This window comes from Corylus avellana, chromosome 5, assembly GCF_965113065.1.
Source record: "Corylus avellana chromosome 5, dhCorAvel1.hap1.2, whole genome shotgun sequence".
NCBI classification, from domain to species: domain Eukaryota; kingdom Viridiplantae; phylum Streptophyta; class Magnoliopsida; order Fagales; family Betulaceae; genus Corylus; species Corylus avellana.
In genome coordinates this window covers 1,043,222-1,066,802 of record NC_142494.1, presented here as the reverse complement: position 1 = coordinate 1,066,802, position 23,581 = coordinate 1,043,222, and the positions used below count along the sequence as shown (strand labels likewise).

The window sequence follows — 23,581 nt, the reverse complement described above, 5'->3', positions numbered from 1 at the left end:
ATATATAAGTATTATTGTTACTTTGCGTCACGTGTATTGCAAGTGATCCATTTTTTATTGGATTTAACAAAAAAATTCTAGCAGGAGGGCCAAGTGAAATGGCTATATAGTTTGGAGAAACATTGCAAGTTTTTAAAGTTTTGGAGGGACATCACACATTACAAATTAAAGTTGGATGGAAGTGTAGTTTTTTTTTTTTTTTTTAAAAAAAGCTAAGTGTCAATCATTGTTTCGTGCTTATTCTCCTAAGATGTAGTTCAATCGGCTGAGACCACGTTTAATAAAGCGGATGTCACTAGTTCGAATCCCCTTCCCCCCTCTTGTGTGGATATGTCAAAAAAAAAAAAAAAAAAAAAATTCTACCAACCAAAATTGAAAGGCATTATAGATATTTAACAATTGATTGACTACTACTAATTAACACAGTAATTAATGTCATTAAGATCTTGGTCCTGCCACAAGGTAGATAATCAAACACCAACAGCTAAAATGTAGACACCGAAGAATGCAATGCGTTTGCGGTAGGATGTGGCTGTTCACCTAACATTGCTATTTTTTTCATTTTATTTATATTTTGTGAGTAGCTCCACGTAAACGGGTTGTAGGGCACACCTACTTGGAGCAGTCGGGCATTGCACCCTAAATTAATCGGGATAAGTAGGTTTCACAACTTCCTTATGTGAGACTGTTTGAATTACTTGTAATTCAGATAATCAACTGTAAGAAATTCTTATTCAGTTTTTGTAGGGTTAGACTTCACGTGCATCAAATTTGTTGCAAGTTGGGAAAATAGGACCTTGTAGTTCCCTAAGGTTTTTTATGTGTTGTTAAGCTAAATTATATATTAATTGAAGTTAATTAAAAAAAATACTTGATAAGAATCTCCATGTCCTCTTCCCCTTTGGGCCAACCAAAAAAGAAAAACATAAATCAAATGAAATCTAGAATGAGTTTGAAGGTGATCCTGTTCTTGAGTTCAGATGCAACACATGCCTTATCAACAAGTTATGTGGTCAAAGTGAAGGGTGAATCCTCAGACATAAATTTTGTCCTTCACGATATGCAGATTTCCTCTATGATAAAATAAGAAACACAAATATAAGAAATCTTCAGTCTTCTGCAAGTGCTTCCAATGGTCCCGACCATTTTTGGATTTGCTGCAAGAAAAATCAAAGGTTATGACAAGAAGCAAGGAGTCAAAGATACCCCCACAAATTCACAATAGGACATATTTGACCTATCCACCAGATTTGAGGAAAAGATCAGTTCTAGCTCCACCATCATAAAGATTTTTCAAGTGTTATCTGATGCTAATATTATGTAATCTTTTCATCTTGTACCACCTTCCACATGATTTAGTGCTAAAACTCTGCAGAAACCCAATGTCATTCCTCTGCTATTTGATCTATTGGTCTTGGGCCTCTTGGCCACAACAACAAATGCATAAACTACCTGAAGCCACCCACAAAAGCAAAAACATATGCAGAAAAACTAAAAAGAAGTGCTGCACACACCTACTTCCACTTCTTAATGCGAATTTTAAGATCACAATTCGATTAAAATCTAACGGTGATAATTTCTAAATCTAATGATACTTTTAAAAGTTATGTTATGGAATGTGAGAGTAAAAGTGTGGGTAGCATATTCAAAGCAAAAAGCCTGGACTATTACCCAAGTTATAAATACTACACCAGATCAAATTAAGAAAGAAAGCAACCTTACTATTGATTTGTTATCCCCCTTAAAGATCCCAAAAGGAATTCCCATGACATTGCAACACAAAATTAAGAGGTAGAGCTTGACAAGTTTGACTTGTTTTATACTTATGTCTCTACACAACTCACACAAGGCACACAAAATTGTCACCCCTAACTGCAAAGCACAAATATTACTCTCTTCATGCTGAACAATGAGGAATTATCTGCAGCTGCACGCAGCCTGGACTGTTCCAACATTCCATTATCAGCCATTCAGTCCCGATGGCTCAACATCTATCACACAATCCAAATGGAACTCTGTCCCTTCAACCCTGCCAAACAAGATGATCAGCATAACAAACAGCAGACAATGCAGAAAATGTCACCGTGTCTTAACCTCTTTGATTAAATGCCATGGAATCAGCCGCTGCCATCATTGTCAACCTAAAGAAGAGCCCTCTACTGCATTGACTCTCAAAATTCAGCATTTAATCTTGGGAAATATCTTGGTCTATAACCGGTTTAAAAAATTGTCATAAAGAAACAAGAGAAATAATTAAGCAGCCCACTGTGCTAAAGTCTGAAGTTCCTTATTCTCATAAGTAAATCATATCCATAGATTAATTCTGTGTACGCATACGTATACAGCAACAGCACCACCACCATCATGTGGTCATCAAAGCACATCCACATACATATACTAATAGAAGAATCAACTTTCAGTTCCAAATGGCTTTTACAAAATGTTCACCTCAAACACAGAAAAAAAGGTAAAAAGATTACATGAAACAAAACAGCAACTCTTCCACACTAGTTCAGCAACAAATTGATTTTACAAATTATATGGTAAAATTAACAAGTAATATTCGATGAACACTCCTCACGGATTTGTCCTGAAAGGGTGGCGATCAGTTGGCTGGCTGTCTGCCTTAGGTGGAACATTGTAAAGCAGGTCATGGATTTTGGAATAAATCAACATCTGTGAAGGGTCACCCCCACCACTGCTTTGAGATGCACGAGAACTCTCCTGCAGCTTAATCTTCTCAAACAGATACTGCTTCTCAGCCTCAGCCTCATTCAATCGTTGTTTCAGGTAACTGCTAGCATATTCTTCCTCTGATTTATCAGATTTGGCAAGTGCAATCCTCTGAAGCCTCTCAGCCTCTCTTTTTGCCTCGTTGGCCTTAAGTTGGAACATATCAGCTTCCGCCTGTTTAAGCCTGACAATCCTCTCCAGCTCTTCTACCTGCAGTTTCTTTTTTTGCCTTTCCAGATTTATTTCAGATACCTCACTTGCCTTGTCTTCAAGCTCACGGTCACAAGCCTCAAGAGCCATGCGGGATTTCTTAAACATTCTCATCTTCTCATCAGCTACCAGTTCCATCTTCCTTATGGCCTCCTGCACCACTTCGGCAATTCGACTGCACGCCTCCTGTGGAGCTATCAGCCGCCCACCTTCCCCATTTTCCAAACTCTTTGGAGAGTCCATCTCAAGCTCTTCATTAGGGACATACATATATCAGAATTGAAAGGAAAAAAAAAAAGGTTTCTAACCTTATGCAAACAATCTTTTCATTCACAAGAATAATTCTTAAATTTTTAGAATGCTTCACAGAATATGTACCTTGGAAAAACATCAAAATCGCCCTGCAAGTTGTTGCTGAATCCAACATTCCACTCTTCATTTTATCTTTGAGATCCTCACACTTCCAAAAGAGTTTCCTCCCTCGGGGGTCGTCACTTCCAGTAAAGATCCTACTAACAAAATCAAGTTCTCTCAGCAGAGCCTCCCGGTCCCAGGTTGGTGCACAGTGGTGGAAAACATCTTTAACCCATCCAAGCAGTTCGGATGTCCGATTGCAAGCCCGGCACCTGAAAACCATCTCTGATGGGCCTGCTCCACTCTTAACAGAAGCACCCATACAAATGAGTCCATCACGAATAGCACAATCTGTATGAGTCCAATGAGAGCACAAATCACACCCAATCCAGCGGCAGGTATTAACTTCAAAATCAAACTTGTTACAGATCACGCACATGCAAAGATTGCAGAAACCATTTCTGTTGGTGCATATCTCACAAGTACAATCGTCAGCTGGGAGCTGGTTTTGGCATGCTATATTTCTGCATCTCTTGTAAACAAAGATCTCAATCAGTGAAGTCTGAGAGAGACTGATACTAGGATGCAAGAATGCCTGAATCCCACTATTTATTGCAACAAGAATTTCAAGCTGTATTCTGTGAGCTCTAATCAACGTCTTAGCAGTTAAGTCGGTCCTACTCTGGATAAGCTTCTGCAACATCAAAAACTCTTCTCTTTGCTGCGAACCACCATTCCCTTCAAGGATAACTCGGAGTCCATTCTTCAACTCTTCTAGAAACTCATCAGGTAAACGGTGCATCTTTTCAGAGATTATATCAACTCTCTCTCTCGCTATCTCCCGAAGGGATATCTTATCTGCAATAGAAACACGGCGAATAACCGACTGTTCAGGACAGTCATTCTCCCCTTTCCCATTCTCCATCATCTTCTTTGCCATAATCGCATCGGCAGTAGGCCAAGTTTCTCGAGAACTAGCACTCTCAGTAGGGGATTCACGAATTTGATCAGAATTCGATCTGGGTTCCTCAGGGGAGAGGCGGGCATCCGAAGAGACGAGAGACAGCGAAGTTTGTAGTCCTCCAGGCCGTGGTTGCTGACGCGGAGGTAGCATTTTGGACGAAGATTGTTGGTGGATGTTAGACCCAGATGATGTACCCATCAATCAATATAACTAATCCTGCAACCATTTGGAAAAAAAAAAAAAATTATCAAAACAAGCAAATTTGTGAAAACAGAAATATCCAACAATTTACAGTCAAAACAGAAAAGCCATATAGCATGCAAACCATCGTAAATGTTTCTCATCATCAAAGGGTAACCACCCACTAAAAATACAAACACAAAGAGACACGTCCACGCACACGTACACGTACGCCGCACAACGAGACACAAACACAAACATCTGAAATATTTCTCACTATCAAAGAGTAACCACCCACTCAAAATACACACACAAAGAGACACAAGTCCAAACACACACACACACACAACTTTTCTTTTTTTGATGAATGCGCACACAACTTTCATTTCATAATAAAGAGGACAAATAATGATTATCATTCCAAATAGCATATACTGAGCAAATTGGACAAACTGCCAGTGAATAAAAATGGCCAAGAGAAACAGCATATTTTCAAGCTTTCACTATTTTTCCCACATACCATGGCTGTAGAAAAATTAATTTATCCTGAACAATATTTTCAGTGTACTTTTCAGCCTCCAAACTTCACACACATACACACATCCAACCATATATCGATGCTTTTATTGTACACAATATCCATAATTTCGTTTAAAAATTAATAAAATTATTTCCTAACAAAAATATAGAGTGAAAAAACAAACATGCTGCTACAGATCACTGGCATAAACAGACCAAAGCATCACAACAGGAATAAATATACTTCACCATAAAAGTTATATTTTTCTCTTGGTTAAATAGCAAGAAGAAATCACAAAAATAATTCAGCATACCAATAAAATCAGCAGATCTCAGCCAAAAAAGCCATGCTTCTACGGATCAGCTCAGAACAAGCTTTCCCCTTTGTTTGGTTACTGAGAAAACGCAGGAAAACCAAAAATTAGAAACCCCCGAATCCCAAAGAGTTCCATATGCAAACATGAATTAAGCAACGAAAACAAGAAACCCCTCTCATTTCAGCGCAAACACCTACTTCCCCTCTTCGCAAAGAGTACACTTTTTTAAAATACTTAAAATTAAAGAAGAAAAAGAAATTCAAAAGAAAAGTCGAAATTTTTCTTTCGGGTTTCCTCCGTTTTCTCAGCGACCAAACACAAACACACCAAAACAAAAGCGAGAATTTAAAGGAGAAAGAGTACTCATACTCACCAGACGAAAACGCGAAGCCTGAGCTCAAATCCAAGGAACCGGAATACACGCAAGGAGATTTGGCGACTTCTACGTCGTTTTGTTTGCACAGAAGAACTGATTTTGTTTTCCCGTTTTGCCCTTGAGAAATGAACGGGGGATTTTCTACACAAGAAAGTCCACTCGTGGTCAATGATCGGATATTTGTGGAAATTTGGTAAAAAGACGCGGTTGGGGTTTTCAACGCTGGGACTGACCGGTTCGGCCAGTCGCAAGCTAGGCTTGACTGGTTTAGCGGGTGTTTTTTGTTTGATTAATACTAGTAGTTTGCATGTTTGTTGTGTTTGTTTTGTGCTTAAAAATTTTCAACTGACGTGACAGATCGTGAATGAGTAACAGATAAATGAAAGAAAATTATTATTTTTTTTTAATTTAAAAATTCTTACCACGTCAGTTTAAATTTTTTTCTAAATTTATTTGTTTGGCTCTCTATTACTTCTCTACGATTATGAACTTTTAATCACAGCTGCTTTTGTTGTTCAATATTTAAATACAGTATTTATTATTTTTTAAGCCCAAAAAAATAATGAGCTTATATCAAAACAGGAGGACCATTCACCAAGTAAGCATTCATAATCCTTATACTCTAATTTACTTTTACCCTCATTAAATTAAACATCAAAGATTATGCCATTTTCTCCTTTTAGCCTCCTCTTACGCTTGGCATGGGGTTGTTGAATCAACAAATTAAAATCAATATTTAAGGTTTACTTGATATCAAATCACCTATTTCTTTTTTCTTTTTTGCATCTGATCAAATTGTTTGAAAAGGAAAATGATTTACAAGTTATTTTCAATTTAAGAACTTTTAGATTAATTATATATATAGACAATGAAAGTAATTAAACTTCAATAATTGACCAAATTGGGCTGTTATTGAAGATGAAAAGGAGGCTATCATTCCACAAGTATCAAAAGATTATGAAATCACAACATAAATAAGAGTAAAGTTATACTATATACCATCCTAATATCTTAACATTGTTTTAGTATATACCGATGTGCCATTGCCATTACTATGCCATATACCGCAAGTATCAACAGACAATACTATTCTAACATTACTTATATGGTATATAACATTACTTAAGTTCTTGTTAAAAAAGTCAATGATGATGTAGTATATAACATTACTTATAAGAGTAACTTACCCCAAAAAAAGAAAAGAAAAACGTAAATAAAGTGAAGACTTCATATTGATAAGCCGGTTAAAACTGTTCACTACATTCAATCAATTCAATCTTACACCAAAATTATACTTTCATTATAAACTACGGCCTCTATGTGAGGTGGAGCTAAGAATATGTTGTATAGGATGTCCTCATTTTTTACTACCAGCTTCAACAGGTTCGACCACCTCAGCTTGGATTGTTTCTGCCACCTCGGCTTCAATTATTTCTGTGTTGTTGGAACTGGCTCCTGGATTATTATAAGCTTCAACAGGCGTTGACCATTTCCCAGAAAGAGCCACACCCATCATCTCATATATCTTTCCACCGAGTTGTGCTGGATTTTCAGGCTGTGTAACCCAAGCAATTATGTTATATAACTAGAAGATAACATACATCATAATAAGTGGACCAGCTAACACTAAGAATTGACAATTAGATTCCCAGGTGGGGGGCTGCATTCCTTTTGGGGCATATACTTGCTCCACTGTTAGTAATGATGCCTCCAATATCGAGAGAACTAGAACTAACAATTCTTGAGACGACTTGTGAATCCGACACAAACTTGCGGGTTAATGTTGAGCAGTCTAACTCGTTTAATTAAATAAATTGTGTTAGGGTTAACCTATATAGTCTTATGCTGATGACTCGATACGGCCTGAACCCAACACGCAATATTTAAAGTTGACAATTTGTTATACGACCCATGAACTCAACACGAACCCAACACAAAATTAGCAGGTTACCATTAAGGAGGTTGACTCATTTAATTAAATGGGTCAGAATATGATTACTTATGCTTCAACATGCTCGAAACCAGAAACACAAACACGAATTAGCACTCATAAGAAGCACGTTTGTGTGCCTCATTCACAAGGTAAGTTCAGCTTCAGGACTATAGGTTCCCTTGGAAGTCCGATTAAACAGAAGAAATGGATGTAGCTTCAAAATCACCGAAGCGACCTTTGGAACAGGAGAAATAGAGAAAGAAAGAAAACTTACAGTATAACCACTGGAAACCAAAGCTGTGTCATACAAAAGATCAATGGCTCTCAGAGCATCATCATCATTTGGGTTACTCCCATATGCAGCCTGCAAACCAGCGTTACGATATTACTAGAAGTTACATTAGATGTCAAAAGATGCGTGTAACTGTACATGTCATATATATGTAGGGAAGCTGGGTTTTTATTCCACCGTACACTCAAGTTTCTGATGATTGGGTGTTCAGGATTGATCTCTAACACCCTTCTGCCTCTCATGAACTCCAAGCTAGAGGCATCTCCAACAGATTGTGCCTTCATTAGCCTGCAGGGTATTCAATGAGACCCAGACCATCTTTCGTAATTCAATAATATGGTATTACTATTTAGCATCAACAATAAAAGGAAATTTACCTCTCCATGTTGGCAGACCAACCAAACTTCCCAGATACCAAAATACAGGGAGATGAGCTCAGACGGTTTGAAATTTGTACGCTGGCAACTTTATCACCCAAACGTTTCTTAATCCAATCACAAGTTTGTCCAAACTCCTGCTTCATCTCCTTTTCTCTTTCCTCGTTCTTATCACCTGCAAGAATTTCAATTATATTCTTTTAGCTCAAATTACATTCATTGAACTGATCTAAGTGAAAGCCCAAGATTCTACCATTAAATGACAGAACAGTAGATTACAATGACAGCCCCTACATGGTGACCATAGACTATTCAATAAGGTCTATTTTATTCATATCCGTCCACCAGTTTTCATTATTACCCATCCATGATGCTGGTTAACAAGAAGGCAGATAAATCACGACAACTTTCTTCACTAAACCAACGTGCCATTGGTCTAATTAGAATAAAGCACACAAGAGAGAAGCAAATGCATTTCTCCCACACAATGATTAAATTCACGAAGGGGTTCAACAGACTAACCTAAATCCAAATCTTCCTTGCTAATATCCACAAAATTCTTCTCCTTGTATGACTTCAAGTTCTGGATGGCAATCTCATCAATAGGGTCCACTAAGAACAACACCTAGCAACAGAAATAAGAAAAACATGCATAAGTACCAGATGAAAACTGTAACATAACATTATTGGATAACCCTAACTTATATGGGAGGCAAGCACGTACTTCAAGATCCTTTTCAATAAGTCTCTCCAGGAAGGGCGTGTTTTTAGCACTTGTCACACTGTCCGCAGCAATGTAATAGATATCCTTCTGCTCAGTTTTCATGTTTTCAACATATTCGTCCAAGCTGATCAACTCATTCTCACTTTGGGAAGAGACAAATCTAAGCAATGGAGCAAGTCGCTTGTGGTTTTCACGGTCGTCGATGCAACCCAATTTCAAGTGTTTGCCAAAGTTCTCCCAGAACCTGTCATAATCCTACAACAAATTGCAGACAGGTAAGTCTCTGGGTTCTCATGTGGCTGTGGTTGTTCTTACATAGACCCCACAAACACAAACACAGAGAGAGAGAGAGAGAGAAGAATGATATAAGGCATGACAGAAAAGAATATCAATTTAATTATAAGAAGAATTGGACAGGAGGACAATGTGAGAAGAAATAATGTCACGGTTTCTGTGTTCTCACTCAAAATTATACCCAAAATTACATCCATCTACCTCGGAAACTCATTTCGATGCAAAATAAAAAATGAAAAGCAATAAAGGAGAAGAAGAACATACATTTCTATTCTCGCTCATGGATATGCCCAGAATCATGTCAAAGGCCTTTCTTACCAAACGCTTCCTCATAATCCGTACCTTTCAGCACAGCAAAGAAACAGAAATTAGCATGCTATGAAAAAACTACAGTACAACCCCTCCAATAAAAAGACAGATGTTCCTTACAATTCGACTCTCTTGAAGAATTTCACGTGAGACATTGAGTGGAAGGTCATGTGAGTCCACAACACCTTTGACAAAGCTTAAATAGCGCGGGAACTATTCAAGCATAAATATAACAATTAGCACCAGGAAATTTTTACTTAAAACTAATCAATTCCTCTCTAGTCCAAACTATAGCCATTAAATTTACCAGTTCTCCATCAAAGTCATCTGAAATGAACACGCGTTTCACGTAAAGCCTGATATTTTTGGTCTTGGGATTGATTATATCATCCTTTCCCGTGGGAGCAATAGCTGGCACATACAGTATAGACCTAAACTCTACCTCACCCTGCAATAAAAGCCTTCACCAGCTCAGAGACCAAAATAAACAAACACCATAATTTTTTTTTTTTGGATAAGTTACAAACACCATAATGCAACAATATAATCCATAGAAAAGATCACACATTTTTATCAAAAGCAAAAGTCCGTGCTAAGCTGCAGTTTCCTCATTTAGTATAGTTAATTGTGGCTTAGTTTCAGAAGTAATACCATTTTGAATGACATGCTTGAAAGATTCCAAAAAGAAAAAGCAGATGGAGGACAAGCAAAAGTCTTCTAATCAAACTTTATTATTATTATTATTACTTTCTCGTCAATCAAACTTTAATGATCATTATTACCTCTGTTGTGAAGTGTGAAGATGCTAATGGATCCAAGTAGTCATTAAAAGTTTTCTTGTAGAATTCATTGTATTCCTCTGTTGTGACTTCCTTTGGGTTGCGAAGCTGCACAAATCAACAGAAGATGTCTTAGTTTTGCCAAAAGAGATGGCATTTTTAAAATCATAGTAAACATGCAAATTAAGAAATTCTAAGCTCACCCAGATCGGCTGCGTCTCATTAGTTAGCTCCCAGTCCCAGTACTTCTCAACAACAGTCTTGGTTTTTTTCTTCTTCTGTTACAATATGAAGTCGTAAGTCAACCGTGCAATAATCTTATTTACAAGCAGAATAAGTAAAATGCATCTTCGATATATTTTAATAAGAAAAACAACCACTATACCTCCGTTTTCTCATCTTGCTCATCCTTTTTGGCCTCAGCTGGATCCTCATCAACTTCAACCTGAAACAGAGCCCAAGAGGATAAATGCACAATACAAGCAAAATTTACTAGTTAACCGGAAAAGCAAGAACCTATGAAATCTCAGGGGGCGTATCCATTCATTTTACTAATGAAAATATGTTACAAAAATCGTACAGTGAAACAAAGGATATGGAACAGAGAGCCATACTTCTTTGGTGAATCCCTTTTCCTGCCAAGTGTATATTGGGAATGAAACAAATTGTGAATAATTTTTCACAAGCTTCTGAATCCGTTCTGGATGGGCGAAACCTTTGTCATCACGCTGATAGTGGGAAAGAGATAGAGAACACATTTAGCTTGGAAATTCAATAAACAGTTAGAAACTACTCTTAAACAAAGAAAGTTTTCACCTTGAGATACAAGGTAAGGTGGGTTCCTCTAGGAATAAGCTTCTCAGGGTCTGTCTCCTCCCGAATAGTATAGGAGCTTGAATTGACTTCTCCTTCCCACACATATTGTTTATCAGATTTTGGGCTCTTTGTTGAGACAACAACCTTCAAAAAAAAAAAAAAAGAGATAAATCATTAACAGACACCATAGAAACTTGGAAATTCAACTGTTAAAAAGTAACTATGAAATCTTAATGTTTAGGCAGAGGAGATACCCTGTCAGCTACCAGGAATGCTGAATAAAATCCCACACCAAATTGACCAATTAAATTGTTGTCTCCGCCAGCATCCTTGTTATCCTGTGAAGTATTTCCAATTTCTTTTAGGTAAAAAACATGACTCCGATAAAGCACACGGATTGAGGAAATCTATAGCATGTTTAAAGAAGTATAAGACCTTCAATCCCTTCAAGAACTTTGCAGTTCCACTTTGAGCAATAGTTCCAAGGCAGTCAACAAGTTCTTGCTGAGTCATACCAATACCAGTATCCCTGCATTCAGCAAAAGAGGCTTCAGCACTGCTATAGGAGACGGGAAGATCAATTACAAACAGTTCTGAAGTTCATGAAGCTTACATGATAGTCACAACCCCATTGTCCTTATCAGTTTGGATACGAATATCAAGATCAACTGCCTCCTTCAAAAGCCCTGGCTCTGTAACACTGAGAAACCTCAGCTTGTCCAGGGCATCACTTGCATTGCTGTGGACATCCATAGAAAACATGTTGATACGATTAGTACCATTTAATTCAAATATAACTTGTGAACATCCTTCAATGCTGATTTTATCTGAATATGTTCAAAGTGCACTGCTGGGGAATGACTACAAGCAGCACTTCTGATTAAACCGTAAGCAGATTTCTACCACAATCAGATCCATTTTCATGACATAATAATTAGATCACAATAAATCTTCCAAAAAAAAAAAAAAAAACCATCATCCTGGAATTCATTAATGTTCATAAAGTGTGAAGCATTATGAGAGATGCATTCTACAATTTCATAATGCTCGATCAGTGTCTGCACTGCCTGCCAGCTGCAGTTTTTAAACTTCAATTCCAATTTAATAACATAGTGAAATAATTCCTGACAAATATTTTTAAGCAAATATAACTTGTGCATCAATATAAAGAGAGAACAAATGAATCAAAACATGCCTGATAAGCTCCCGAAGAAACACCTCTTTGTTGCTGTACAAGCTGTTAACTATGAGGTCCATAAGACGACTGACCTGCAACAAAGACAAACATAAGAAAACTTCAAATGCTTTAAGGCTTTAAGCTGTGCAATGAAACCTCAATCAGTCCCACTGTACCTCTGCTTGATACTCGTATTTCTCAGCTGGTGGGGTAGCTGATGCATCAGATGCCGCAGCAGTGGACTCATATCGCTTGCCCAAGAAAAGGGCGTCTTTCAAGTTTAAAGATTTGATAGTATCACTGCTACCAGCAGTTAACACTGAGTGCCACCGCCTTCTGGATTCACTCTGTCCCACCTATTCATTATAAAACACAGAATATATCACAGCCCTAAAAAGTGGCAGTTCAATACAAATCACCCAATCCCAATCAATGAAGCACCACAGTTAGTTTTGCACAGAAGCATAAAAAAACTTAAATGGGATGGGAAAAGTGTTGTATAAGAATCTCCTATCCTATATTGCTAAAAATCAACTTTAGAAGCTTGTAATTTCAAATAATAATATAATCTGCCTATTCCTGTAGCCGAAAATTGAGGTCAATTACAAAACTATCTGGCACAAGATAAAAAGTAATAGTAATGAATAAAATTGACAAAAAGGACTCACACAGCAACTAAAAATTGGAAGAAAAAAACGAAAAAAAAAAAGACCATTGTTGAACCAATGCAAGTCCATACACATATCCTGTACAATAAACTCAATACAATATGCTTATAATCACGTAGAATTGAAACAATTCAATAAGCTCTCAAATGTGATTACATCACGATAAAGATATGGTTATCTAAGCAAAATAATAATTTCCAATTACAAACATACTAAAAAAAAGAGCGCAAGCCACACACAATCAGACAAAAAAGGGTGGAAACATGAATAAAAATGCAAACCCAAATCTAAATTTCATCAATTTTCACTAAAAACGTATAAAAATGTGATCTTTAGCTTCAAAATAACCACACAAAAAAACGTTTCCTTTTTTCAAGACATTTTATGATTAATCAAAACGAAAAGTTGTGTAATTAGATAATGGAAGAGCGTACGGAGTCGAAGAGCGGAGTGGAGGAGGAGGAGATTGGAGCGACGGCGTTCCGGTAACGTTCGCCACCACGGCCGGCGCGCAGGACAGCGGAGACAGAGCGCCGGGAAAGCCTATGCATGCTGAAAGAACAAGAGAAAAGAAAGAAGGTTCTGGAACAACCAGAGAGAGTGGGAGCTCTGAGAAAATGTGTGTGCGAGAGAGACAGAGAGAGGGTATTAGGGTTTTAGTAGGGGTTTCTGAGAGGGGTTTGGGAAGGTTCTGGAGATATGGGTATGGGAATACGAATGCCACAAGGTGTGGGGGCATTGTGGTCATTTAGTTGGTTTGTCAGTAAGAAGATGATTCTGTGCTTGGGATTCTATAGGGGGGGTTTCAACTAACCAATGCTTGGTTGCCATGTCAGCCATAAGTTGTAGCGAAAAACGTAAAAAACCTTATAAGTTAAAATTATATTTAAAAAGAAAAATATTGAATTCATTATTTTTTAATCATTTTTATAGTAAATGGACCAATTCATCATTAAATTTGTGTGAGTTAATGACATGTGTCATGATTGATCTATTAACTTTGAACTTCAGGATCCGAATGATTAGTCTAATAAACTGCTATATATATATATATATAAGTCTATTTCCAGGACCAAATTAGTCACAGCAATCTTGGTCATAGAGATTCAAACTGAAATCATGGCAAAAAAAGAAAGAAAAAAAAAAAGGTTTTAAATGAAAAAAGAAGGCAGCTATATGCTTGACATCTCTTCATTCCTTTTTTTTTTACACCAAATCCCTGCCCCCTCACAGTAGTCTTATCAGATGGCCTTATTCTGCTGAACATGGAGTACTGAATGAAGAGTACATAGATAATTAGGATATCAGTTTTATTTCATTTCCATGCTTTACATACAAGGCAAAGAGAAGATAAAAGAAATTAATGTATATATATATATATAGAGAGAGAGAGAGAGAGACAGAGAGAGGGAACATAAACAAAAAGGCTAAAATTTGTCTACAGATGAAGAGAAGTATCAACGTCCGAGTTCTCAGAAGTACTTTTTGATGAGCTCGAGCTCGCCGTGGCTGCACCATTAGGCGATAAGTTGGCTGCACCATTAGGCGATAAGTTTGTCAACGGTTGCATCTTCATGGCTCGAAGATGATCATGCTCAGCTTGCTTGGTGGTCTGAGAGATAAACCGGCGGCCGAGGGAGAGTGAATATTCTTGAAGATCAGTTGAGCCATGTGGGAAGGATGATAACTTTGAAGGCTCAAACTGCATGGTTGGTGGAGCAACCCTTTCTGTCTCAGAATAGAGTTTTAGAAGCTCTTTCTCCTCTCTTCTCTCTTTAACTTTCTCCAAGTGTTTAAACCTTTGTTGCAGGAGAGCAATGGAGGGGCTAACCACGGTGGAATCACTAGTACTAGTAGTGCAGCTTTGTGTGCTACGCATATTGGGTTTGAATTGAAGGGCTAGCTATCTACAAATATTGCATGGGGTGTAAGTCGTGAGAGTGAGAGCATATATAATTCATGAGGAGCTAGCAAGCAAGAGATATTTAGATGAAACTCTGCTTCGTATTAATTTATGCATTATGTGTCTTTATATTTGAAAACAAATGATTCGGCATGATGCAACATGATTGAGAATCGGCTACTGTGATACAAAATCCAAGAGGAAAAGAGTGGAGGCTAGCCTAGGGACGCTTTGAGTTGGTGGATGTGCGGGGAAAAGGACTTTTTGGAGGAGGAAAATGGTGGGGGAGAAAGTCCAAAAGGGATATGGAGGGTAGCATTTGGAAGGGGATAGTGTGGGGAATAAATGGTTAGGTAATGCATGTGTCGGCTTGTCTTTTAAAGCTCTGTTTGCTTTGGAGAAGATAGTACATATATGTCATGGTGGGTTTTGGAGGGATATTATTTTCTTTTCTTTTGCATCAGTTTTCACCTTACTCTTCTATTTTTTCTTTCCTTTCTTTCTGCCTTTGGAGGGAGTTCTGATTAGAGGTGAGATGGGACCTGCAGAAAAGACAAGGATTAGAAGGAATATTTTTGGAGCTTGATGATTTTGATATTGACCCTCTTCTTCAAGGAAAGAGAAAGGAAACTCAACCACGAGTTTTTTTTTTTTTTTTTTTGCATATAATTAGTGTAGAGAGAGAGAGAGTTGCTATAAGTACTCCAATTAGAGCTTTGTTTGATCCATCAATTCTGCCCCTAAAGGCTAAAGCCCATATGTTAGATGAGATTCGACCTTGCATGAAATGCCTAGCTACCTGTTAGCCCAATTGCCAGGCCCATGACACCAATCAAAGTAATTAATTTGGATGATTTTATTTTTACTTAGCGGTAAGGAGGACCGATTAGATATGACTTACATATTTATAAAAAAAATAGTTTGTTTGGGTCGAGGGATCTGACCCGTTTAATTAAATGGGTTAAGTTAAGGTTAACTTATATAATTTTATACTCATGCCTTGACTCGACCTGAATCCGACATGCGATATTAAGGTGACTTATAAATTTTACATGATCGAGCTCAACATAAAATTAGTAGCTTAAGATTGTGGAATCTAGTCTATTTAATTAAATGGGTCAAATTACTATTGACTTTTACTTATATCCTTGCCTCGACGCAACCTAAACTCAACATGTGAATTGGAACGGCAATAAGAACATGGGTGAGTATGCAGCTCATCGTTTGATTGAGGTGGCTCCAAGGACAACAAAATGTACCTTTAAAAAAAAAAAAAGAAAAGACAACAAAATGTTGCTATTATTTCTAACATGTACGCAACAGCTGGTCGTGTTGGAGGAAGTTCCATAGGTACGAGGATGCTGAAGAAATTGAGTCTAAAAGGCCCCAAGTTGCAGTACCATTGAGCATAGAAGTTATCTTCATGTCCCTGTGCCTATAAATTTAGAGACACTTGCTGTTGTTGGTTCTTTAGAGTCTTTTAGTTGTAGAGTAATGTTACAATTTATACTAACACTCATGTCATATTGTCTCATGTGATGTGTTTTGCGTGATTTTTTAAGTGATTAATATAAAAAGTTGTTTAAAATATGTCATGCTAGTCGATATTAACATGAGTGTGATAAATAAATATAAAGAATAATATTACTCTTAATTGTAATTAATATATATAATGAGCAGGGATGAAGGCAGAGTTTAGCATGGGCAGGAGCTGAGGCCCAATAAATTGCGTTGCTAGGGGCTGATATGCACAAAAAACAAAAACCTTATATATATATATATATATATATATATATATATATTTTTTTTTTTCCTTATGAGTTGGGGGGTGGCCATGGCCTATACCGGCCACCCCCTTCCTCCATCACTGATTATGAGTGATGCTACTTTTCACATTTACATTACTCATATTCATTTCACACCGGTTAACATGGTGTCTTTTAAATGGCTCTCTGTATCAGTCACTTAAAAATAAAAAGAAAATAAAAAAAAAAATTAAAACTCGTCACCTCATTTCACATGAAAAATGATATTACTCATCAATCATATTAGCAAGTTTCCATTGTGCCATTTTTCACATGGTAACAGGGTGAAGAAAAAAAGTATTTTGAATACTTTGGTGCAAATTTTAGGTTAGCTCAAACTAACTTCTATGTTGCACTTTCTTCATGCCATTGCTTAACTTAGAGAGGAAGATGAGCAAGCTTAAGAACAATCTGAAGTAGAAATTAACTTTGCTCAGAACAAAAAAAAAAAAAAAAAAAAAAAGGTAGAAATTATCTTCACCACACAGTATGCTTCCAAAAAAATTATTTTTCCCTCTCTAGCTACCTCCGTAGCAATGAGAAGTCATAAATTTAGTTAACAAAAATAAAAAATAAAAATCTATTTGTTACACAGTGAGATATATATAGGACTAACAATTTTTAACCTCATTCGCAAATTTGATATAAACTCAACATAAAAAATAAGGATTGAATGATCTAATTTGTTTGATTATGATTGACTGTATAATCTTATAAGCATGTATCGATATAACCGCCTAAATTCGATGTACGAATACGAATTGCCACTCCTTATTGTATATGCTTTGGTCGGAGGGAATATCAAGGATTACCATTTGTAGGGGTTAATTGTATTTAGAGTATTAATTGACCTTAGATTATTATGGGATCCATGAAAATTGGTGCTTATTGGGTTTAGGTGCTAATATGTCATATGATAATTAGAGTGGTTATTGTAAATGTTTCTAAGCATTATATATTGGGTGTAAGTTGCTAAATTAAATGGCTTAGGAAAAGAGTGATAATATTGTTAGATAAACTTCTTAAGATATTAATTGTAGCCGAATGATTCTAAAGTAATAAGAATGTTATAACCTTGGGTGTTTTAGTGTAAAGCAATTGATTAGAATAAAGCCTTCGTTGAGTTGGCTTATATAAAAGGTCTCTTTGGTGCTTACTTAGTTTTAAGAAAGTGAAAAATGCTATGGGAGAGCACTCAGGTAGCTTGTATATAATGGGGTCTAGAGTTTGATAGTTTAATCAAGTTTATGATGCGATTAATTGCTGCAAGCATGTACATGATATTGGAGGTTTAGGACTGAATCTAGCCTTCCACTGTGTAGTATGAAGTAATTGGATCAAAAGAGCATTTCGAAAGGAGCTAATGAGCGTGAGTACGTGAGTCATGAGTTACTTGCGGGCTACTAAAGGTAAGTATTTTAATTACTGAGCCAAGATACTATGTTCTAATGCTTTGATGATTTAAATGTTTTAAGGTTTAGTAAGTATTTTTGCTTAATAAACAAAGGAAATGATCATTATTCAAGGATGTAGTGGTAACGTCCGTAGTTATTGTGATATAATAAAAATAATTTACCCACTTTCAAAATCCAACCAACCAACAGTATAAGTTCAAGCAGTTTTCACTAGTAATTAATAATATTACATCAGTACAGATGGAATAGCAAGGACAACAACGAAGGCAAGAAGATTGAGTAATGTCACAGCTGAAGCCACAAATTTAATATTCTGTTTTAGATTTCTTCATTTTCCGGGCACGAAGTTGGTGGCGTAAGCCCATGCATTGTTGGCCACCGGGTCAGCAAGGTGGTCAGAGAGGTTCTCAATGGGGCCCTTTCCGGTGACAATCGCCTGAACGAAGAAACCGAACATGGAGAACATTGCCAGCCGCCCGTTCTTCAGTTCCTTCACCTTCAGCTCTGCAAATGCTTCCGGGTCATCAGCCAGTCCTAGCGGGTCAAATGCACCACCCGGGTAAATTGGGTCGAGTCCTTCGCCGAGTGGTCCTCCGCCAACCCTGTACCCTTCGATGAACCCCATGAGCACAACCTGAACGGCCCAGATTGCCAGGATGCTCTGTGCATGAATCAAGTTCGGGTTGCCGAGATAATCGAGGCCGCCCTCGGAGAAGATCTGAGAACCTGCCTTGAACCAGACTGCCTCGCCGAACTTGACGCCGTTCTTCGAGAGGAGCTCCGGGAAGACGCAGCCGAGAGCTCCGAGCATGGCCCATCGGCTGTGGATCACCTCAAGCTCACGGTTCCTGGCAAATGTCTCGGGATCTGCTGACAAACCGGCAGTGTCCCAACCATAGTCGCCGGGGAATTCACCGGTCAAGTATGATGGGGTTTGCTCGGAGAATGGGCCCAAGTACTTTGGGCGGTCTGGCCCATACCTGTTTTATGTATCAACCATAGAAATTAATTTTTAGTTTGCCATTATTCGACAATGTCATGTCCAAACCAATCCTTAAAATTAGTTAAGACATGTAAATATTATGAAATAAAATTATAGTCTATAGCCGAATTTGAATCGGGTGCACTAAGCTCTTCGAATTGCATGCAACATCTCATGAGAAAGGGCTATTGGAAAGGGCTTGTCAGTCCATACCTATCCTAAATGTAATCAACCGATGACGGAGGGAGGGGGGACGGAGTATGCCATGCCCCCCCCAAAATAAATAAATAAAAAAAATTAAGTAAAAAAAAAAAAAAAGACAGTAAAGTTTTAATTTTAATCATTTGATCCCCAAATTTTTTTTGGATCATACTCATTAAGTTTTTGTTTTTGTTTTTGTTTTTGTTTTTTTTTATCCTACTTTCAAATGATTACTTTTTTGGCCCTTAGTAGTCTTTAGTTCATAAAAAAGAACCAAAATATGTTTTTAATAAAAAAAAAATTCTAAAGAACCAAAAAGAAAAATTTGGCCGCCCCCTCCCATTAAATTTATTGGTTCCGTCTCTGTAATCAACTATACATATTGCATATAATATGAACAACTCATAAGAGGGCTCGACGGTCTCCCTTGCCTAGGCAGAACCTGAATTGCAAGTCCATATATGAATCATTTAATTAAATAGGCTAAACCCCTTTCCATGACACTTGGATCTCTTGCATTTTAAAGCAAAAAAGCAGGAGAAATCTTCTTTGATGTAGGATCTAAATTAAGCTTGTTAAAACTAAAAGATAATTAAGCTGAAACATGAATTAAAACTAGCAAGAATAAAAGGAAAGTTTTGGCTACTAATTTTTCTCTTTGCATGCAGTTTTAGATATATGAAAGCTGATGTTGTTTAACGTTAATGATTTCTAAAAATAACATGTAACCAAAGTTGTTACCATATGCTCTGTGGAGCACTTCTGATGGTGCGCCTCATGGTGATGCGGCCACCGAAGCCGCCAGCCTTGCGGACGAGCTCATTGGACTGCTTCAAGGCGGTCTGGCCGGCGAACGCTGACCGTTGGATGGCGGAGGTTGCCATGGTTTATGTGATGCTTTCTTGGTGGTTGAGTACTTCTTCTCTATGCTGCGAGTGAGAGGGTGTGGAGAAGCCTATGGGCACGAAGAGGGGGAGAGAGGTTATAATGGGAGTGAGAAGATGTTGTGGATTAGGATATCTACACGTCAGCAGCATCCTATTGGTTCTCCTATTGGATATAGATTCCCATGTAGATGTTTTTCTAGGATAGAGAGGTTAATGTTTAGCCACGTGGCAGTGAAAGATCTTGTTGGTGGGGTGTCCAATGTCTATTGGTACAAGTGAATATCAACCACAGATATATGTTTGTACGTAGTATGCAATTGTTGTTGCAATTGGGGCGGGCTGATGCCACTTCATTAACGAATCCATAGCCCAATAACCGGCCACGTCACCAAGCCAAGAAGTATATCATAGTGCTAGAATTAATTGAGCCAATCCAATCCATTTGGTATACAAGTTTGTACATGTATTTTTTAAGTTATTAAAAAAACACGTGAAAATATATATTATTAAAAATATTTATTTCTAATCAGTTATTCCTCTTCGTTATTTTCGTTATTTGCTTTATTTATTTATTCTTATTGGATTTTGTGGGTTTTAGTCTCCTTTGTGTTGCTTTATTTTGTATTTGTAGTGGGGATTGTGCTATCGGAGATAGTACTCCCTCGTCATTGGTTCTTATTTCAAATTTTGACAATGCTTTCTTGTTTCAGTTACCTTCATGTAGTTGTTGCTAGCGGAGGTTTGAAAGGGGTTCGCGTCTTTTTTTGTGCCATTTTTTTCTTTAATAATTGCTTTAAACGTATCTTTAGAGAGAAACAAGCCATTTGTTTAGTCTATTTCCTACTATCTATTTGTATTTCTACATTGTTATTTTCGTTTTAAATCTATTATTGGGGTCTAAAGAGTATACCCATTTTTCACGATTTTGATTTATTGTAATCCTTTTCCCAATTTACAAAGAAAATAAAAAAAAAAGTCATTTTTTTTAGAATTTGTTACAAACCAATTTATAAAAAATTTGGGTCATTTGCAATGTCTATTCAGTCTATAATTCTCAATCTTAACTTCACACCACCAAGTTAATCTTTTGCCTTCATCACCAACCAATGACACATACACACGGTTTCACAAAAGGCCATGTATTTTAAAAATCTAATAATTAATTACATGAACCATCTCCCTCCAACTCTCCCAAACTTGACTTCAAGCAGCCGAGTTTATCTTTGATCAAATGTACGCGGTTTCACGTCATCAATTTAAGATTATTCGACAAATATAAAGCTCTCGTACGTATTTCCTCTTAAAAATCTTTCTACGTAATATAAATCCTTTTGCAAATGACTTGACTTTATGGATAATTACAAGCTATTGATTTTGCTTTCATGGAAACTACTTGTTACCTTCTCGTCCCACTTGACGTGCTCATCTTTTCCTGCGATTCCAACCGTTGGTGTTCAAGCAGATTAAAGTTTTGGAAAGTCGTCCATGGTCGCCTTACGCGTATTGAATGTGAAAATAATATCAATGGTGTTTTGCCTCGACTCTTGAGAGAAAATGTATCTAATCAAAACTATTAACTATATATTATTATTATCATTATTATTTTTAGTTAATAACTTTTCATATGGGCTGTAAATTTCCACAAGAAATTTCAAATTAAAGTGCTTTTACTGCATGTTTTACACAATAAATTTCAAAGTTCTCTCTCTCTCTCTCTCTCTCTCTCTCGGGAGTTCACCCCGATGAGCATCCCGTCAATGGAGTCAATCTACTCCTTCCTTTTATTTTATTTTGATTGTAATTTTGGGTAGCTTGATTATTGTTAGAGTTATTATTTTAGGGTCGATTGGTGTTGGAAGTTTTGATTTCGGTACGTTACGTTGATGGATCAAATTGGTGTGAACTTTCTGTGGCTTGTTTTGATTTCGAGGGTGATGTCCGAATGGTGTTTTATGAGAATTTGTTTTTAAGTGTTCTTTTTGGTTCTTGCTTTGGGTGACAGAGGTTGGGGAGGATGGTTAACAAAGGTTCTTGCTTTGGGTGGCAGAGGTTTTTGCTTTAGGTAGAGGTTGTGTTGTATGTTACCATGTGCCTAAGTGAGAGTGAGAGAGATAAAAGAAATGAAATCAATAAAAAAAATATTAATATTCAATGGTATAGGGAAAGATTAAGGGACATTATTGTGGAGTAATGCATTTGTATAGAGAAACAAAAAATAGTTTTGTTCCCTAAATTTAGGAAAGATGGTTAGGCGTCCGCTGCTAGTATTCTAAGTGTTTTTCCTCCCGCTTTGTCCCTTTTCCTATCTCAAATACAGCATCCTCCCTACGTTTGCTGTCATCGACAGCTTCCCCGTGGGCCATTCGTCTTCTTCTTCACTTAACAGTTAACACTGCACCACTCGTCTCCTCCTTCCTAGATTTGGCTATTTTGTAGATCGGTTTTCTTTGAAACTAGACCTACGTTCCTCCATCAGCCCATGTCTCCCACGCGCTCGTCTACCGCCGTTGTCCTTCTTTCCTCTGCCCTTAGTTCACGTGTCGATGCATGGTTCCCACACAATGATCTAAGACCGCTTTTAGTTTTTTCGTTGCCTCTCCCGCCGCCGATGCCGCTGTTGTTGGATCTTTTGTGGTAGGGGTGTCAACCCGGTCCGGTTTCCCGGTTTTTGGCCAAAACCGGAACCGGAACCGGGGTACCCCGGTTCTTGGTTTTGGGAAACCGGAACCGGAACCGGGACCCCGGTTAACCGGGGTCCCGGTTCCCGGCCGGTTCCGGTTTTACCCGGTCCGGTACCCGGTTTTTGAAAATAATTAGTGTTTGGGGCTTATTTTAGGTATTGGGCCTAAAATAAGCCCATTATTTTTTTCATAAGTTAGCTCATTTAAAAAAGAAACTATTAATCTTTTTGTCTAAATTAAAGAGGCTTTATTGTGATTGTTTCAAATAATTAAAAAATAAACCTAAAAAAGCATAAAAATCCTAAATAATCAATGTTTTTGCCTATATGAGCCTTAAAAATAAAAATTCAAATTTTTTAAAATACCCTAAACATAATTTTAAATTAGATACATAAATAAAACATTAAAACAATAAAAAGTATTGTTTTATATATATACTGAGTATTGCGTAATACTAAGAGTAAAAGAATTAAAATATATATATATATATATATATATATATATATATATATATATATATATTTTAATACCCGGTTCCGGTTTTGACCGGGTGCCAAAAACCGGGACCGGAACCGGGGTCCCGGTTTTTTTTTTTTTTGAAACCGGAACCGGAACCGGGTCCCGGTTTTCCGGTTTCCGGTTTCCCGGTTTCCCGGTTTTCCGGTCCCGGTTCCGGTTTCCCGGT

The 23,581-nt window shown here is 37.3% G+C and overlaps 3 protein-coding genes across 4 annotated transcripts; all 3 read right to left on the bottom strand.

The window, feature by feature from the left end:
* Window positions 1-2,250: 2,250 nt before the first annotated feature.
* On the bottom strand, window positions 2,251-5,837 carry OBE1 (potyvirus VPg interacting protein (DUF1423)). 2 transcript variants are annotated; one of them, XM_059594594.2, is made up of 4 exons: window positions 5,651-5,837; window positions 5,275-5,355; window positions 3,322-4,477; window positions 2,251-3,194 (listed from the first exon to the last, which is right to left on the bottom strand). In XM_059594594.2, exons 3-4 carry the CDS (start codon window positions 4,457-4,459, stop codon window positions 2,578-2,580), a joined length of 1,755 nt encoding a protein of 584 aa, XP_059450577.1. In that variant the 5' UTR covers window positions 4,460-4,477; window positions 5,275-5,355; window positions 5,651-5,837; the 3' UTR covers window positions 2,251-2,577. The 2 variants fall into 2 exon arrangements, with proteins under 2 accessions (XP_059450577.1, XP_059450578.1); XM_059594595.2 differs by lacking the exon at window positions 5,275-5,355.
* A 1,026-nt stretch (window positions 5,838-6,863) lies between these two features.
* On the bottom strand, window positions 6,864-13,740 carry HSP89.1 (HEAT SHOCK PROTEIN 89.1). The gene is made up of 20 exons (XM_059594405.2): window positions 13,457-13,740; window positions 12,531-12,710; window positions 12,373-12,446; window positions 11,791-11,916; window positions 11,613-11,706; window positions 11,432-11,515; window positions 11,178-11,321; window positions 10,976-11,089; window positions 10,747-10,806; window positions 10,565-10,639; window positions 10,365-10,469; window positions 9,890-10,030; window positions 9,703-9,795; window positions 9,538-9,615; window positions 8,980-9,234; window positions 8,778-8,880; window positions 8,256-8,430; window positions 8,061-8,166; window positions 7,861-7,950; window positions 6,864-7,208 (listed from the first exon to the last, which is right to left on the bottom strand). The coding sequence occupies exons 1-20, from the start codon at window positions 13,571-13,573 to the stop codon at window positions 7,011-7,013; spliced, it is 2,412 nt and encodes an 803-aa protein (XP_059450388.2). The 5' UTR covers window positions 13,574-13,740; the 3' UTR covers window positions 6,864-7,010.
* A 4,596-nt stretch (window positions 13,741-18,336) lies between these two features.
* Window positions 18,337-20,289, bottom strand: LOC132182882 (chlorophyll a-b binding protein 5, chloroplastic). The gene is made up of 2 exons (XM_088516389.1): window positions 20,070-20,289; window positions 18,337-19,125 (listed from the first exon to the last, which is right to left on the bottom strand). Exons 1-2 carry the CDS (start codon window positions 20,210-20,212, stop codon window positions 18,474-18,476), a joined length of 795 nt encoding a protein of 264 aa, XP_088372515.1. The 5' UTR covers window positions 20,213-20,289; the 3' UTR covers window positions 18,337-18,473.
* Window positions 20,290-23,581: the final 3,292 nt, after the last annotated feature.